Source organism: Prionailurus viverrinus, chromosome C1 (genome assembly GCF_022837055.1).
Source record: "Prionailurus viverrinus isolate Anna chromosome C1, UM_Priviv_1.0, whole genome shotgun sequence".
NCBI classification, from domain to species: domain Eukaryota; kingdom Metazoa; phylum Chordata; class Mammalia; order Carnivora; family Felidae; genus Prionailurus; species Prionailurus viverrinus.
Window position 1 is genome coordinate 34319730 of NC_062568.1, and position 15646 is coordinate 34335375.

At 38.5% G+C, this 15646-nt stretch overlaps 1 protein-coding gene and 1 non-coding gene across 5 annotated transcripts in view; one reads left to right on the forward strand and one right to left on the reverse strand.

Moving 5' to 3' along the window:
- The first annotated feature begins 205 nt into the window (after positions 1 to 205).
- Positions 206 to 15646, forward strand: part of DNAH7 (dynein axonemal heavy chain 7) — a 276184-nt gene continuing 260743 nt past the window's right edge. For 2 of the 4 annotated variants that reach the window (XM_047873404.1, XM_047873407.1), the window contains exons 1-2: positions 206 to 335; positions 12757 to 12819. In XM_047873404.1, the coding sequence (XP_047729360.1) occupies positions 321 to 335; positions 12757 to 12819 (78 nt within the window). In that variant the 5' untranslated portion in view covers positions 206 to 320. Of the gene's footprint in view, positions 336 to 12130; positions 12203 to 12756; positions 12820 to 15646 lie in introns of those variants that run through there. The other 2 variants (XM_047873408.1, XM_047873406.1) reach the window with 2 other exon arrangements.
- Positions 13325 to 13429, reverse strand: LOC125174195 (U6 spliceosomal RNA). Its single transcript, XR_007155321.1, has one exon. It is a non-coding gene; the product is annotated as a U6 spliceosomal RNA (small nuclear RNA).

The following is a 15646-nucleotide window of genomic DNA, read 5'->3' on the forward strand; positions in this document are numbered from 1 at the left end:
AGAAGCACCCTCTCTGCCTTCAGCTGTTCGGTGGGTGCACCACACTGGCTCAGAGGCGCCACCGAGTGCCCTGGAAAGTGCCTCCTGCAGGATCCCACTACCAGTTCCCTAGGTGCTGTCCCAGGAGCAACAGATGACCGGAAACGGAGCCTGAGAAGGTCTGTTGCTTAGCAACCAATGCTGCAGGACGCTAGACCGTCTCTGCGCTGAGGGAGCAGAGGCTTCAGGCTGGGTCCCGGGCTGCCACTTCTCTTGCCTGAGGGGCGCCGGGCTGCAGCGATAGTGAAGCCACTAGGTGACTCGAACGCGTCCTCACAGCCATGAGCAGCGAGCAGGTGAGACGGCACTCCTCGCCCGGCTGGCCCCGCAGCGAAACTTCCTTCCTATCTCAGAAGCGATCGAAGCCTGGTCCTCCAGGTTCCCCAGTCGTGATCCTGTAGGGTACAGCTTCCTTCACCCTAGTTACATCTGGGATATTGAGCGCTTTTCGTGAAAACCCTTAAATGTTTTCTTCCCAACCGGTCGGCCTTGATGTTGTCATGACAACCAACCATTTTAGCCCAGCGGTGCGCTAGCAGTTAAAACTACAGCTCCAGAGTGTCCCCAGCTCACGGTGGGGGGAAGCTGCGTGGGGAGTTGCAGTGGGTCTAGGCTCTCTAGGGTTGGAATCCAAGCCCTTTCCTAGCTGTGAGACGTGGGGGAAATCACTTTACCTTTCTAAGCTCTTCTCCCTTTTTATGCAGGGGGGCAGAAGGGAAGGGGCATCAGAACTTTCCCCATTTCTGAGGTTGTGAAATTCAAACCAGTATGTGAGAGGGTTTGGTAAGTGGCATATGGAATTTCTTAGGAAAATATCTCCAGGACAGGTAATAAAAGATGCATGTTGCAATACCTACTTTCCAGAACTTTCTTTATTGAACTTAAGAGCAACTGTAAACAAAAGAAATGCAGAACAATGGCCAACTTTTTAATGCGGGAACAGAATGGGAAGGAGTTAAGCACGGGCATGATTCTGGCTAGCGAGAAAACAATTTTAACTCTCTAAATGAATACAGAAAAGGCTCCTTAAGTATGGTGGTACCGAATGAAAAACAGTTGCTGGAAAGCCTGTGGATTTTGCATGGTTTCTTTGTTATAACCCTAAACTGTAATTCTTTTTTTTTTTTTTTCAATGCTTCATGCTCTTTTTTTTTTTTTTTGTAGTGTTAGTTTATTGAGGAAAGGATGTTAAAAAGTAATTTATTCCCCTATCCATTGGGTTGTAGATTACTAACAAAATGTCAATCCTAATTGATTAATCAAATAATGCCTAAATGATCAAGAAAACCTAGTTTTGGCATTTTATTGAAATGTGTAATAAACTGAAAACTAAGAAACAGACATTGATTCACTTACCATATAATTAGTAATTAGTGGTAAAAGAACAAATGATAAAAAACAACAACAAAATGATTTAGGTAGCTAAAAAGCTGAGCCATTATGTACTAGTGATTGTTTGTGATCCTATAATCACAAAGTCCTTTTAAAAATATTTATCATCAATATGCATTAAGCAACTTATTTGCATGTTGCTCTTAACAGGCTTTGGCCTGATCTTGAACCATAGCCTATGTTGTTGAAATCTAAAACACGTATTTATCATATTGCAGTGGTATTTCTGAACTATTATTTTCCAAAGCCCCAAGCTGACCAATTTACAACTAAAAAAATATCCAGTGAAAACCTATTGGCAGTTAGGTTTTAAATTTTGCTTTATCTTAATAAAAGTGACATTTGGAAATGACTTCCCTTATCCCTTCCCCACTCTCCCCTAAAGGGACCTATATTATTGAAGAGGCATTATTGGGATCTTGAAAGAAAGTTACATGACCCCATCTAGGATTATTTCCATTTTTTTTAAACACCATTTTTAAACAGCAGAGGTCCCTCTCTCACTGCTTTGGTTGTTTGGTAATTTTAAAACTCTTGGTACTCTCATTTATGCTAATTTCAAATGCAGTTTTCCTTTTGAAAGGATAAAAGCTTTTACATTTTAACCTAAAACAAATGGAATGGATTAAACTTTTGGAAATGCCATTCTTATGTGACATTTACTTATGTATTCATTTAGTTTGAAAAAGTGAGCAGGTGGTAAATCATATTTGCTGAGGAGATTTTAACACATTCATCTCATTAGTGGAAGTTTGAGAGTGACAAGGCATTTTTCAGGAATAGCAGTCTGAGCTCTTAAGTTAGCTATTTAAGAGAAACATAAATCCCTTGCAACTGCTCATTTCAATTTTAAAATTAAAACATAAAGTAAGACATCTGAGCTTCATTGAAGAACTTTCAAGGGTCTTAATATGCAAAGATCGTGGAGTGCCCCACAAATCGACTATATATGGTGGGCAGGTAAGGAGGAAAAAGCTGTCAACTCCTCTCTACCCAAGAACTTTTTCTAATTGTTAAATCAAGTACTGTAATTGTGCATTTATAGGATGCTCATTCAGTTTTCCTAAATATCTTCTTCATGTCCTTGCTTAAAGAGGAGGTCAGAGTAAAAACAGTTTGATATGAGGCCCACCTAGGTGATCACTTTGATAACCATAATGCAAATCTGTGACAACTATGTTAAATCAACCCTGATAAATTTTGAGAGATTGTTTTAACCAGACAACTTCATGAGATTGTTGATTTAACCTGATACATTCGCAGGTTCTGGTCATTTGATCAGAGTGGTTAAACTTAGATTATGCCAGATTTATGACCTCCCGTCCAATAGACAAGTAGTTGAAAATTAAAATCAAAACGAAATGCAAAGCCAGACTACTTAAGGAAGGTCTAGACTCCTTAGCAATTTTAATTTTAGTAAAGTTCTGTTCGTTAGGATCCCACCAGAAAACAGATGAACATCTCAAAGGGATTTAATTGAAGAAAACCTACAAAGAAGAGACCCTTTGCAGTGGTGTGGGTAAAGTTAAGGCAAAGAGCCAACGAGGTTGAGGAGGCACTTAAAAATTAACAGCAATACGAAGTCATTAACATTCCTAGGCCTGATCAGGAATTGCCGTTTACCGTTTATCATTTCAATTATACTTACCATTATCTAAAACCTGGTATGAGGTGGGGGTTTGGAATGGTAGCTTCCTGATAGGAGCTGAGCTCTGGAAGAATTCAGCTACTAACAGAACTATGGGAAACAGGACATACTAGGAAAGAAATAACCAAAACGCTCTCCCCTCCTGCTCTCTAGTGTCCTACTGGTGCTTCTCATTGCTTAATCCCCACCAGATTGGGCCTATCAGGCAGAAAGCAAGGGTAAAAAAAAAAGGGGGGGGGCATGGAGACTGGACTGGGCCAAACAAAGCATAACCATCACAGAAATTACAAGTAGATGCAGCTTTCATAGACCTTTCCGTGTTGACAAAGCAGTTGGGATAAAACGTTTGTAAGTCTCGTGCAGATGCTATGATTCATTTTCCCATTCAAAATCTTCATACCTAAAAATCTCACGAAAGATGTAGAAGATGCTTAGGAAGAATATTATGAAATGATTTTGAAGGATACACTCCCAGGATCTGAATGAAGAAGCATTGTATTCATGAAAAAAGAAGAGGGGCGCCTGGGTGGCGCAGTCGGTTAAGCGTCCGACTTCAGCCAGGTCACGATCTCACGGTCCGTGGGTTCGAGCCCCGCGTCGGGCTCTGGGCTGATGGCTCAGAGCCTGGAGCCTGTTTCGGATTCTGTGTCTCCCTCTCTCTCTGCCCCTCCCCCGTTCATGCTCTGTCTCTCTCTGTCCCAAAAATAAATAAAAAACGTTGAAAAAAAAAAAAAAAAGAAGAGTCAGTATCCTAATTATGTCAGCTTCCTTCACGTTATTCTAGAAATTCAGTATATTTTTATCAAAATTCCCAAAAGTTTTATGCAACATTGATGTTAAAATTCATCTGGTAGAAAAAAGGTCAAGATTGTCCATGGTAATTTTTTTTTTATTGAGATGTGGTTCACATACAATGTTATATTAGTTTTAGGTGTACAAGATAGTGATTCAACAAGTTTATATCTTATGCTTACCACAAGCATAGCTATCATGTGTCACCATAAAACACTATTACAATACCATTGACTATATTCTCTATGCTGTACTTTTTATTCTCAGGACTTCTTCACATAACTGGAAACATGTGTCTCCCACTCCCCTTCACCCATTTTGCCCATCCCCTACTTCCCTCCTTTCTGGCCACCTTTCTGCTATTTTTGGGTCTGTTTCTTCTTTTTGTTCATTTTTTTCTTTTTTTGTTTTGTTTTTTTAGATTCCACATATAAGTGAAATCAAGTGATATTTGTCCTGTCTAACTTATTTCACTTAGCATAATATTCTTTAGATCCATCCACAATGTTGCAAATGGCAAGATCTCCTGTTTTAACAATTGAGTTGTATTTTATTGTGTATTTGTGTATGTATACCACAACTTTATCCACTCATATATGGATGGACACTAGGGTTGCTTCCATATCTTGGCTATTGTAAATAATGCTTCAATAAACATAGAGGTGCATATATCTTTTCAAATTGGTGTTTGCATTTTCTTTGGGTGAATACCTAGTATCAGAATAGATGGATCATAATGGATTTGACTTTTTGAGGAAACTCCATATTGTTTTCTGTAGTGGCTGTACCAATTTACATTCCATCAACAGTGCACAAGCGTTCTTTTTCTTCATATATTCACCACTTATTTTTGTGTTTTTCATTTCAGCCATTCTGACAGGTGTAAGGTGATTTCTCAATGTGGTTTTGATTTGAATTTCTCTGATTAGTGATGTTAAGCACTTTTTCATTTATGTTGGTCATTTGTGTGTCCTCTTTGGCAAAGTGCTTATTTAGGTCTTCTTTTTTTTTTTTTAAGTTTATTTGTTTTGAGAGAGAGAAAGAGAGAGGAGAGCACGAGTGGGGGACAGAAAGAGAGAGAGGGAGAGAGAGAATCTCAAGCAGGTTCCATACCATCAGCCCAGAGCCCAATGTGGGGCTTAAACCCATGAACTGTGAGATCATGACCTGAGCTGAAATCAAGACTTGGATGCTTAACTGAGTAAGCCACCCAGGTATCTCTGCCTATTTTTTTAAAAATTGGATAGGTGTTCATTTCTTTCTTTCTTTCTTTCTTTCTTTCTTTCTTTCTTTCTTTTTTTTTTTGGTGTTGAGTTGTAGAAGCTCTTTATATACTTTGGGTATTAATCCCTTATTGATAAATCATTTGCAAGTATCTTCCATTTAGTGGGCTGCTTTTTTTGTTTTGTTGATGGTTTCCTTCACTGTGCAAAAACTTTTTATTTGTGTAGTCCTAGGAGCTGATTTTTGTTTTTGTTTCCCTTGCCTGAGGAGACATATCTAGAGAAATGTTGCTAAAGCCAATGCCAAAGAGATTATTGCCTATGTTTTCTTCTAAAAGTTTTGTGTTTTCAGGTCTGACGTTTAGGTGTTTAATCTGTTTTAAATTTATTTCTGTGTGTGGTGTAAGAAAGTGGTCCAGTTTCATTATTTTGCATGTAGATGTCCAGTTTTCCCAGCAGTCTTTATTTATTGAAGAGGCAGTCTTTTCCTCATCGTGTATTCTTGCCTCCTTTGTTGTAGATTAATTTAACATAAGGCATGGGTTTATTTCTGGGCCCTTTGTTCCATTGATTTGTGTGTCTATTTTTCTTAGTATCATAGAATTTTAATTACTACAGCTTTATATTATATCACTGTATAATTGTGATTGCTCTAACTTTGTTCCTTAAGATTGCTTTGGCTGTTATGGTCTATTGTGATTCCATACAAATTTTAGTATTGTTCTAGTTCTGTGAAAAATACTACTGGTATTTGATAGGAATTACACTGAATCTGTAGATTGCTTTGGATAGTATGGACATTTAAAGAATAATCTTTCCAGTCAGTGAGCATGAAATATCTTTCCATTTGTGTCATCTTCAAGTTCTTTCATCAATATTTTAATTTTCAGAGTACAGGTCTTTCACCTCCTTGGTTAAGTTTATTCCTAGGTATTTTCTTATGTTTTGGTATAATTATAAATGGAGTTGTTTTCTTAATTTCTCTTTATGCTATTTATTAGAGTAGAGAAATGCAATGGATTTTTGTGTATTAATTTTGTATCCTGCAACTTTAGTGAATTCATTTATTCTAATAGTTTTTGGTGGAGTCCTTAGGGTTTTTTATATATAGTATCACGTCATCTGCAAACAGTGAGTTTTACTTCATCTTTACCAATTTGGATGTCTTACATTTTTCTTGTCTAATTGCTATGGCTAGAACTTCTGGTACTATATTGAATAAAAATGGTGAGAGTATACACACTTGTTCCTGATCATAGGGGAAAAGCTGTTTTTACCAGTGAGTATGATGTTAGCTTTGGGTTTTTCACATATGGCCCTTATTTGTTGAGGTTTGTTTCCTCTAAACCTACCTTGTTGAGCGTTCTTATCATGAATTGTTGCTGACTTTTGTCAAATGCTTTTTCTGCATCTATTGAGATTATATGCTTTTTATCCCTTGTTTCACTGAAGTGGTGTATCATGTTGATTTCTGAATATTGAACTATTCTTACTTCCCAAGAATAAAGCCCACTTGACTGTGGTAAATGATCCTTTTAATGAATTGTCGAATGTGGTTTGCTGACATTTTGTTGAGGCCTTTGCCTCTGTGTCATCAGGGATATTGGCCTGCTGCCTTCTTATAGTGTTTTTGTCTGGTTTTTGTGTCAGGGTACTGCTTGTTTTATAGAAGGTACTTGAAAGCTTTCTTCCCCCCCCCCCTTTTTTTTTTTTCGATAGTTTGAGAACAGGCATTAAATCTTCTCTCTTCTTTAAATGTTTGGTAGAATTCACACGTGAATACATCTGTCTTGGATTTTTGTTGTTTTTTTTTTATTCAATTTCATTATTAGTAATTGGTCTATTCAGGTTTTCTATTTCTTCCTGATTCAGTTTTAGAAGATGGTGTGTTTCTAGGAATTTGTTCACTTCTTCTAGGTTGTATAATTTGTTGGCATAATCTTTCATGGTATTCTCTTATAATTTGTTGTATTTCTGTGGTGTTTGTTGTTACTTTTTTTCTCTCTCTTTCATTTCTGGTTTTGTGTGTCTTTTTTTCCTTCATGAGTCTGACTAAAGGTTTATCAATTGTTGACCTTTTCAAAGAACCAGCTCTTGGTTTCATTGGTTTTTGTTGTTGTTTGTTTGCTTGTTTTTTCTTCATTTCATTTATTTATGCTCCTATTTCCTTCTTTCTACTAACTTTGGGCTTTGGTCTTTTTTTTTTTTCTTTCTAGTCCCTTTAGATCTAAGATTAGATTGTTTGAGATTTTTCTTGTTTCTTGAGCTAGGCCTGTATTGCTGTAAATTTCCCTCTAAGAACTGTTTTTGTTCTGTCCCACAGATTTTGGGTCATTGTGTTTTCATTTTAGTCTTCATGTATTTTTTATTTTTTCTTTGATTTCTTTGACCCATGGTAGTTAGTCTCCATGCATTGTGAGGTTTTCCTGTTTTTTTTTCCTTATGATTGATTTCTAATTTCATACAGTTGTGCTCAAAAATGATAGATGATGTGATTTCAATCTTCCTAAGTTTATTGAGACTTGTTTCGTGGATTAACATGTGATGTATCCTGGAGAATGTTCCATGTGCACTTGAAAAGGATGTATATTCTGTTTTTGGATGGAATGTTCTGTATATATTTATTAAGTCCATCTGGTCCAGTGGGTCATTCAAAGATGCTGTTTCTTGATTTTTTTTCTCTCTATTCAGATGATCGATCCACTGATGCAAGTGGGGTGTTAAATTCTCCTATGTATTACTGTCAATTTCTCCCTCAATGTCTGTTAATACTTCATATATATAGATGCTTCAGTGTTGGGTGCATAAATATTTGCAATTATTATATCCTCTTGTTGGACTGATCTCTTTATCATTATATGATGCCCCTCTTTGTCTCTTCTTACTGTCTTTGTTTTAAAGTCTTATTTGTGGGATGCCTGGGTGGCTCAGTTGGTTAAGCATCTGACTGGCTCAGGTCATGTCTTATGGTGTGTGAGTTCAATCCCACATCAGGCTCTCTGCTGTTGGCACAGAGACCGCTTCTGATCCCGTTCCCCCCTCTCTCTGCCCCTCCACTGCTCGTACTCTCTCTCTCAAAAATAAATATTTTTTTAAAAGTCTATTTGTCCTCTCTAAGTATTGCTACCCCAGCTTTTTTTTTTCTTCTTCTATTGGCATGGTACATCTTCTTCCATACTCTTACTTTCAATCTGTATATGTCTTTAGGTGTGAGGTGAGTCTGTTGTAGTCAGTGTATAGATGGATCTTGTTTTTTATCCATCTGCCACCTTATGTCTTTTGATTGGAGCATTTAGACCATTTAAATGTAAAGTAATTATTGATGTGTACATATTGCCATTTTAAAAATCAGTTTATAGTTGTTTTTGTAGTTCTTTTCTTTTTCTTGCCTTATGCTGACTTTCTGAATTGTTAGGCTTGGCTTTCTCTTTATTTTTTTCTGTACATATAAACGATTTTGGGTTTGTGGTTACTATGAAGTTCATATATGGGATAAAGCTGTCAATATATATTAAGTTGATGGTCATTTAAGTTCAGACACATTCTAAAAGAACTTTTTTTACTCCCCCTTCAATGTTGTATGTATATATTGTCATATTTTACATAATTTTATTCATAAGTTTTCTACTTTTAATTATGGCCTTTTTTTAAACTTAAAGAAGACCTTTTAACATTTCTTGGAAGACTGGTTTGGTGGTGATGAATTCCTTTAACTTTTATTTGTCTGGGGAAACTCTATCTCTCCTTCAATTCTGAATGATAACCTTAATGCTTTTAAAATTCTCCCTTTGACTTTTAACATTTTAATTATTGCAGTGCTGTGTACCTCCTTGCATTCATTTTGTTTGGAACTCTCTGTGCTTCCTGATCCTGGATGTCTGTTTCCTTCCTCAAGTTAGGGACATTTCAGCTATCGTTTCTTCAAATAAGTTTTCTTCCCCTTTCTCTCTCTTCTCCTTCTGGGACCCCTATAATACAAAATACTTGTTTGTTTGATGTTGTCCAAGAGATCCTTTAAGCTATCCTCAGTTTTAAAATTCTTTTTTCTTCTTGCTGTTGGGCTTGGATGCTTTCCATGACCCTGTTTTCCAGATCACTGATCAATTCTTCTGCATCTGCTAATCTGTTGATTCTAGTGTGTTTTTCATTTCACTTAATTGTACTCAACTTGGATTTATTCCTCTTTATATTTTCTGTGTAGCTGTTGAAGTTCTCACTGAGTTCTACTCTTCTCTCCAGTCTGGTGAGCATCTTTAAACTCTTTATCAGGTATATGACTTAGCTCTGTTTCATTTATTTTGTTCGGTGGGGGGGTTGTGATGCTCTTTCATCGGGAGCATATACATCTGTCTCCTCATTTTGCCTGACTTGTGTTTGTTGCTATGAATTAGGTGGAATAGCTACTTCTCTTAAACTCAAAGGAATGGTCTTGTGTATGGTTGTCCCCTGTAAAGTGTTTGTGCTTTGTGGCTTTGGCTGGCTGGAGCTGTGTCTGGTGTGGGTTACGGGTTTGGGGCACTATGTGCTGGGGCTGCCCTGGTGGGATGACTGAGCAGTAGACATGGGCTGGGGTGGAGCTGGGGCTTTTCATGCAGAGGGTGCCCTGGCAGGATAGCTAAAACCAAAGTAGGTGCCAGCCAAGGTGCCTCAAGTGCCCATGCAGTGACTGCCTTGGTGGGGGAGTGGACTTGTGCAGGCCAAGGTATGTCCTGGGGTACTCCGTGCAGGGGATACCCTGGTGGGATGGCTGGGGCCAAAGGAGAGTACAATGCAGGGTTCCCAGAGTGCTTCATGCATGGAGTGCCCTGGCAGGGTGGCTGGAAACTGAGGCAGGCAGGGTTAAGGGTTCCTGGAGTGCTTTGCATAGGAGCTGTCTTGGTAGGAAGGCAGGAATCAAAGTAGGCATGAGCCGACAGGTCCCTGAGTGGTCTGTTCTGGGAGTGCCCTAGCAAGTCATCTGAAGCCAAGATGGCATAGGCTTGGAGTGTTCTGGGGTCCCTGGCATCTGTGTCACCTTGGCATGATAGCTGGGGCTGTAGTGAGCACTGACTAGGGTGTCCCGGTGTGCATTGCACTGGGGCTGCCTTGGTGTGTTGGCTGAGGTTGATGTGGGCTAGGGGTCCGGGACTCACGGAGGCAGTAGACTATGGTACCTGGACCTTGGTCCTGTCCACACTATTAAGGTGGAGGGAGAATGTAAACCATAGTGCTCACCAGCCCCTCTAAACCAGAGAGAATTCCAGCAGCTCCCTTGCCCTTGGTGGACTTTTAGGGCTGGATTTTTATATTCCAGTTGCTCCTTTAAACTGTGGGGTTTTATCTGTGCCCAGGGTGTCTGGAGTTGGTGTGAGCTAGAGACCTGGCACTCTAAGGCAGCAGCCTGGCTATGGTGGCCAGACCCTCCTCCTGTCTGGGTTATCAATGTAGAAGATGAATGTAAACCATGGTGCTTGCCAGCCCTTTGAACTTGGAATGAGTTCCAGCAGCTCCCTTGCCATTTGGCGAACTTTTAAGGCTGGGTCTTTTATATTCTAGTTGTTCTTTTATTTTACTTTTTATTTGTTTTAAATGTTTGTTTTTGAGAGAGAGAGAGAAAGAGAGAGAGAGAGAGAGAGAGAGAGAGAGAGAGAGAGAGAGAGGATGTGTACGCATGTGTGCCAACAAGGGAGGGGCAGAGAGAATGGGAGACAGGGGATCCTAAAGGGACTTTGTGCTGACAGCAGAGAGCCCGATGCAGGGCTCGAACTCACAAATTGGGAGATCATGACCTAAGCTGAAATGACTGAGCCACCCAGGTGCCCCTCTAGTTGCTCTTTTAAACCATGTCCCCCCCGCCCCCGCCGCCCCCCATGCCCTGGGCAGACAAATCTGCTCAGTCCCTCAGTACTATCCCTCTCCTCTCCAGTTTGCAATGTTGGGGGTAAGAATTCCCTTCCTTTTGTGTGTATCTTTTGTTGTGCAGAAGCTATTCAGTTAGCCCTCAGCTCATCTTTAGGAGGAACTGCTCTATAAATGAGTGTTGATTTGGGGTCTCCATGGAGGAAGGGAGTTGAGAGTCTTCCTACACCACCATCTTGGACCAGAAGTCTGTATCTGATTGTTTTTACAATAGTAAGATGGAGAGAATTTCAAGATCTTTTGTGAAGTTACAGAAATTTGATACAATTTGTTTACAGATAGACAACTGTATCAATGGAATTAAAGGGATAAATCAGATATGCACATACACATATGCTGAAAAGTTTGAAAGGGATTCTCCCTCTGATGTAAGGGAAACTTGCTGGAAAGCTACCAGTCGAGATGGCAGTGAAACCTGCTGGAGGCTGTCTGCCACTGGATCAGCCAGGTACCGCAGGCTGGGAGGCTGCCCAGGGGCACGGATCCTGACTGACTGCTGACAGCCACACCGTGAGAGCATTGAGGAAAAGCCCTGGAACTATGAAGAGTCCCTTTTTCTTACAGTGTCCCTTTTGAACCTTCTCTAATACTGAGCCAGCTGGAGAAATGTTTTTGTGTCCTGCTCGAGAACCATCAAGGAAGACAAAAAGGCATAGATTTGATGCTGAGAGCCAACACCTTTATAAGTGACCAAAGCACAACTTGTATTATCTCTTTTGCAAATCCAAGTATCAGGCTCAATAGCACTTCTTACTTTAGATGAAATTCCTACAGTAGAATTATTCTCTATTGCAAAGAAGACAAAGGTATTCTCTGAAAGTTATTGCAAGCAATATTTGTACTTGTTAGTAGTAATTGAGGGTATATTAGCCTTAGGATATAAAGGATTCAGAAAAAAAAAATTAGCGATGGAGGACAGAGGCCAGGCTGAGGAAACTTTGGACACCATTTAGATTGAGATACATTCTGAGAGGAAGATAGGACCAGTTTTCCACTGAATTGTCTTGGCACTCCTGTCAAAAACCAATTGCCCATAAACAAATGGGTTTATTTCTAAACTTCGAATTCTATCTCTTTGATCTGTGTGTTTATCATAATGTAGTCTTCATTACTCTAGCTTTGTAGTAAGTTGTGAAATCTGGAAGTATGATTCTGCCAACTTTGTGCCTTTTCAAGATTATTTGGCTGTTCTGGGTCCTTATATTTCCATGTAAGTTTTATGATCAGCTTGTTTATTTCTACCTAAAAAAATAGCTGAGATTTTGATAGGGAATGTGTTGAATCTGTAGATAATTTTGGGGGAAAGGGGAATTAATATTTGTCTTATAATCCATGAGCATGGGATGTCTTTTCATTTATTTAGGTGTCTTTTTTTTTGTAAGTAATGTTTTATAGCTTTTATTGTACAAGTCTTATTAAATTTATTTGTAAGTATTTTATACTTTTTAATTCTATTATAAATGTTTCTTCAATTTTGGATAGTTCATTGCTAATGTTAGAAATACAATTGATTTTTTTTCCCCATTGGTCTTAGATCCAGCAACATTGCTGAACTTATTCATTAGTTCTTATAATTTTTTGTGGATTCCTTATGAATTTCTGTACACAGTATTATACCATCTGTAGAGTATGTTTTAGAATATTTTGGAGGATATGTGTTTTTCTTAAATTAGACACTGTAGAATTTTGTCGAGTGAATCAATTATAGTATTAACAGAGTGAACAGTTATGGTTCTTTTTTTTCTTTGTATTATTTTCATGCAGGATAAATCTGCCGGCAAAGAAAACTCCAAGGCACCAGTAAGATTTTTACCACAATTGTCAATGGTAATTTACTAATATATCATCATACTTTATTGCTTTTATAATAAAGATGTACTAATGTTCATGCTTGCGAAGCAGTTACTGAATTTCTGGTTTTATTTTTTTATTTTTTTGGGGGGGAAGTATATTTTATTATTATTTTAATATAATTCAGTGTCAAGTTGGCTAACATACAGTGTGTAAAATGTACTCTTGGTTTGGGGGGTAGATTCTCATGATTCATCGCTTACATACATCACCCAGTGCTCATCCCAACAAGTGGTGTCCTCAATGCCCATCACCCATCTTCCCCTCTTTCCCACCATCCACCCCCCCCCCGCCCCAATCCACCCTCAGTTTGTTCTCTGTATTTAAGAGTCTTTTATGGTTTGCCTCCCTCCCTCTCTGTTTGTAACTATATTTTTTTTCTCCTTCCCCGCTGGTCTTCTGTTAAGTTTCTCAAGCTCCACATATGAGTGAAAACAGATGATACCTGTCTTTGACTGACTTAATTCACTCAGCATGATACCAGAAATCTGGAAGCTTCACAAATTGACATGTCATCCTTGCGCAGGGGCTGTGCCAATCTCTGTATCGTTCCAATTTTAGTGATACGTGCTGCCGAAGCGAGCACTGAATTTCTGGTTTTAAATTCTGTGCTCCATTGAACTATTTTCCAATGGAGAGCATCCAGGATGAACATATCTTGGGGAAAAATAACTACCTTAATGAGGGGAATTCTAAGTTACAACTACCGGTTTGCACGGAATATTTGAGTAATCTGAGTAAAAGAATTGTGAAGATGGGCTGCCAGAAGCAGTATTGGAATCAGGAAACAATATAGCTTTGTCACTAATGGCTCTGTGACGCTGGTGACTCACCTACCTCTTGGAGCCCCAGTTTCTAAGTCTTAAAATGAGAAAAGCTGATTGAATGATCTTTGAGGAGAGGCTTCTTCCAGCGCTAAAATGTGATTTCTTGGATTTTGACATCCTTTGTCATTATTTTGAGTTTATTTTTCTATGGAAGGGGCAGTTAATAGTTTTAGTTGATAACGTGCTAGAAGTGTTAGGTTTTACTGCAATAAAATGTACTCTCTAGTACTTTTATGTTGTGTTTAATTGAATGACACTCTGGTGATTCCTGGAAGTTGAGTGTGAGTAGAGGTTCAATGCAAACATTATTTGTTTTGAAATATCTTCTAAAAACTCAGAATGAACTATAAAATCTGGATTGCTTCATGCAGAGATGATTCCTAATAATAAGAAAGACTTTTTCAGCTTAAAAATCTCAAATGAAATTTTGTTAGCGAATGTTCTTGAACATTTCAAAGTACGTGTTGTGATCGTGACTGTTTTTATTGATAATGCCAAGATTACCATACTGAGTTCTATAAAATAATAAAATCATAGCATCTTTTTTTTTTAGTTCTGCAAATCTCTCTGCTTTCTAGTTTTAAAGACTAAGATCTGAAATAGATATTTTCCCTTTAAAAATTTAACAAATTTTAAAACTGGAAAGCCAATTGCCATTAGTTTTATTTTTATGTTACTAGTATATACGCTTGGAAATCTCAACAAAATTTAAATTTACTTAACAGATATTCAATGGCTGAAACAAATAATTCTTTGTAGCCATCAAATGTATAAAATGATTTTGTTGCCTGATTTAAACCATATACTATGTTGTTATTAGACTGTATCTTAGTATTTTTCTTTGTATCTTTTTGGGTTGTAGGGCTTGTTAAAGATAAGTAATACTTTTAAGAGATTTTTTAAAAGTAATCCATTGAGTAAAAAATATTGTCATCTGAATATTAAGGTTTGCACTTAGATGGCATTTTTGTAGCTGTAGTTAAGACCTAGAATGATTTTCATTATAGACTTTCATGCTTCTGTAGTTGAAATCAAGGATGATTCAGCACTGGTGGTTCCCAAAGTCTGTGAACTGGTGACCAGATTCTCCTCCTTCCTACACACCACACTTGTAGCACTCGGACGTCCTAAATCCTTTATGGAGCACGATGGGAGTGAAAGAATGGAATGGCAGACAGAAGGATGGAAGAGCATTGATTTTTAAGATGTCTTAGCTTATTACCTATGAAAGAAGAGCCTGAAAAAAGGACTTGTATGTACTTTGTTTGGGAAGTGATCCCAGGAAGCAGAAATAAGAGATTAAGGAGAGTAAAACCAGGAAGAAAGAAAAGCCAATCTGAGCATGTGTCAGTAAGTTCATGGCCACATTAACTGGCAGTGATCCTGCCATGACCTTCTGAGGAGCTTATACACTGCTTCCTGAAATTGTTGACCTGAGTGTGATTAGGGAGTAGCATTTATCCATCAACTCTCCTCCCACATAGGTGGAGATTACTCCTGGGATTGTTAACTCTCACCCACTTCTGGTTCCCCCTATATGTGTACAGAGTGGGCTACCTTGAGAGTCCCATTATATGGCATTGGAGAAACCCCACAGCAGAAAGCAAAGGACATTTTCTTGAGGTGAAACACTGTCATTCTATGTGAATTGAAGCCAGCAGAGAACTGTTCACTACAACCATGTGTGGAATCAGAGGCAAAGCCAGGAGGATGGGAAGGGATGTAAGGCACAAGATTTGTCATTTGAAGTCCCCTAGGGCCCTTCTCACAAGAGTGCCAAAGAAGAGGGTAAGGGTAGCATATGCCTAGGTCATCACTGGATAGGAAACTGCAAACTAAAATAGAACTACTTGTCAGCAAAAGTATGTAGATACTAATTTAAAGTCTACCCATCTGATCTTATTGAAGAGCAACCTTACTTAGTTAGGTGGTATTTTGGCTTCTGTGTGGCTGTTATTTTTGGTTAGCCAGAGAAC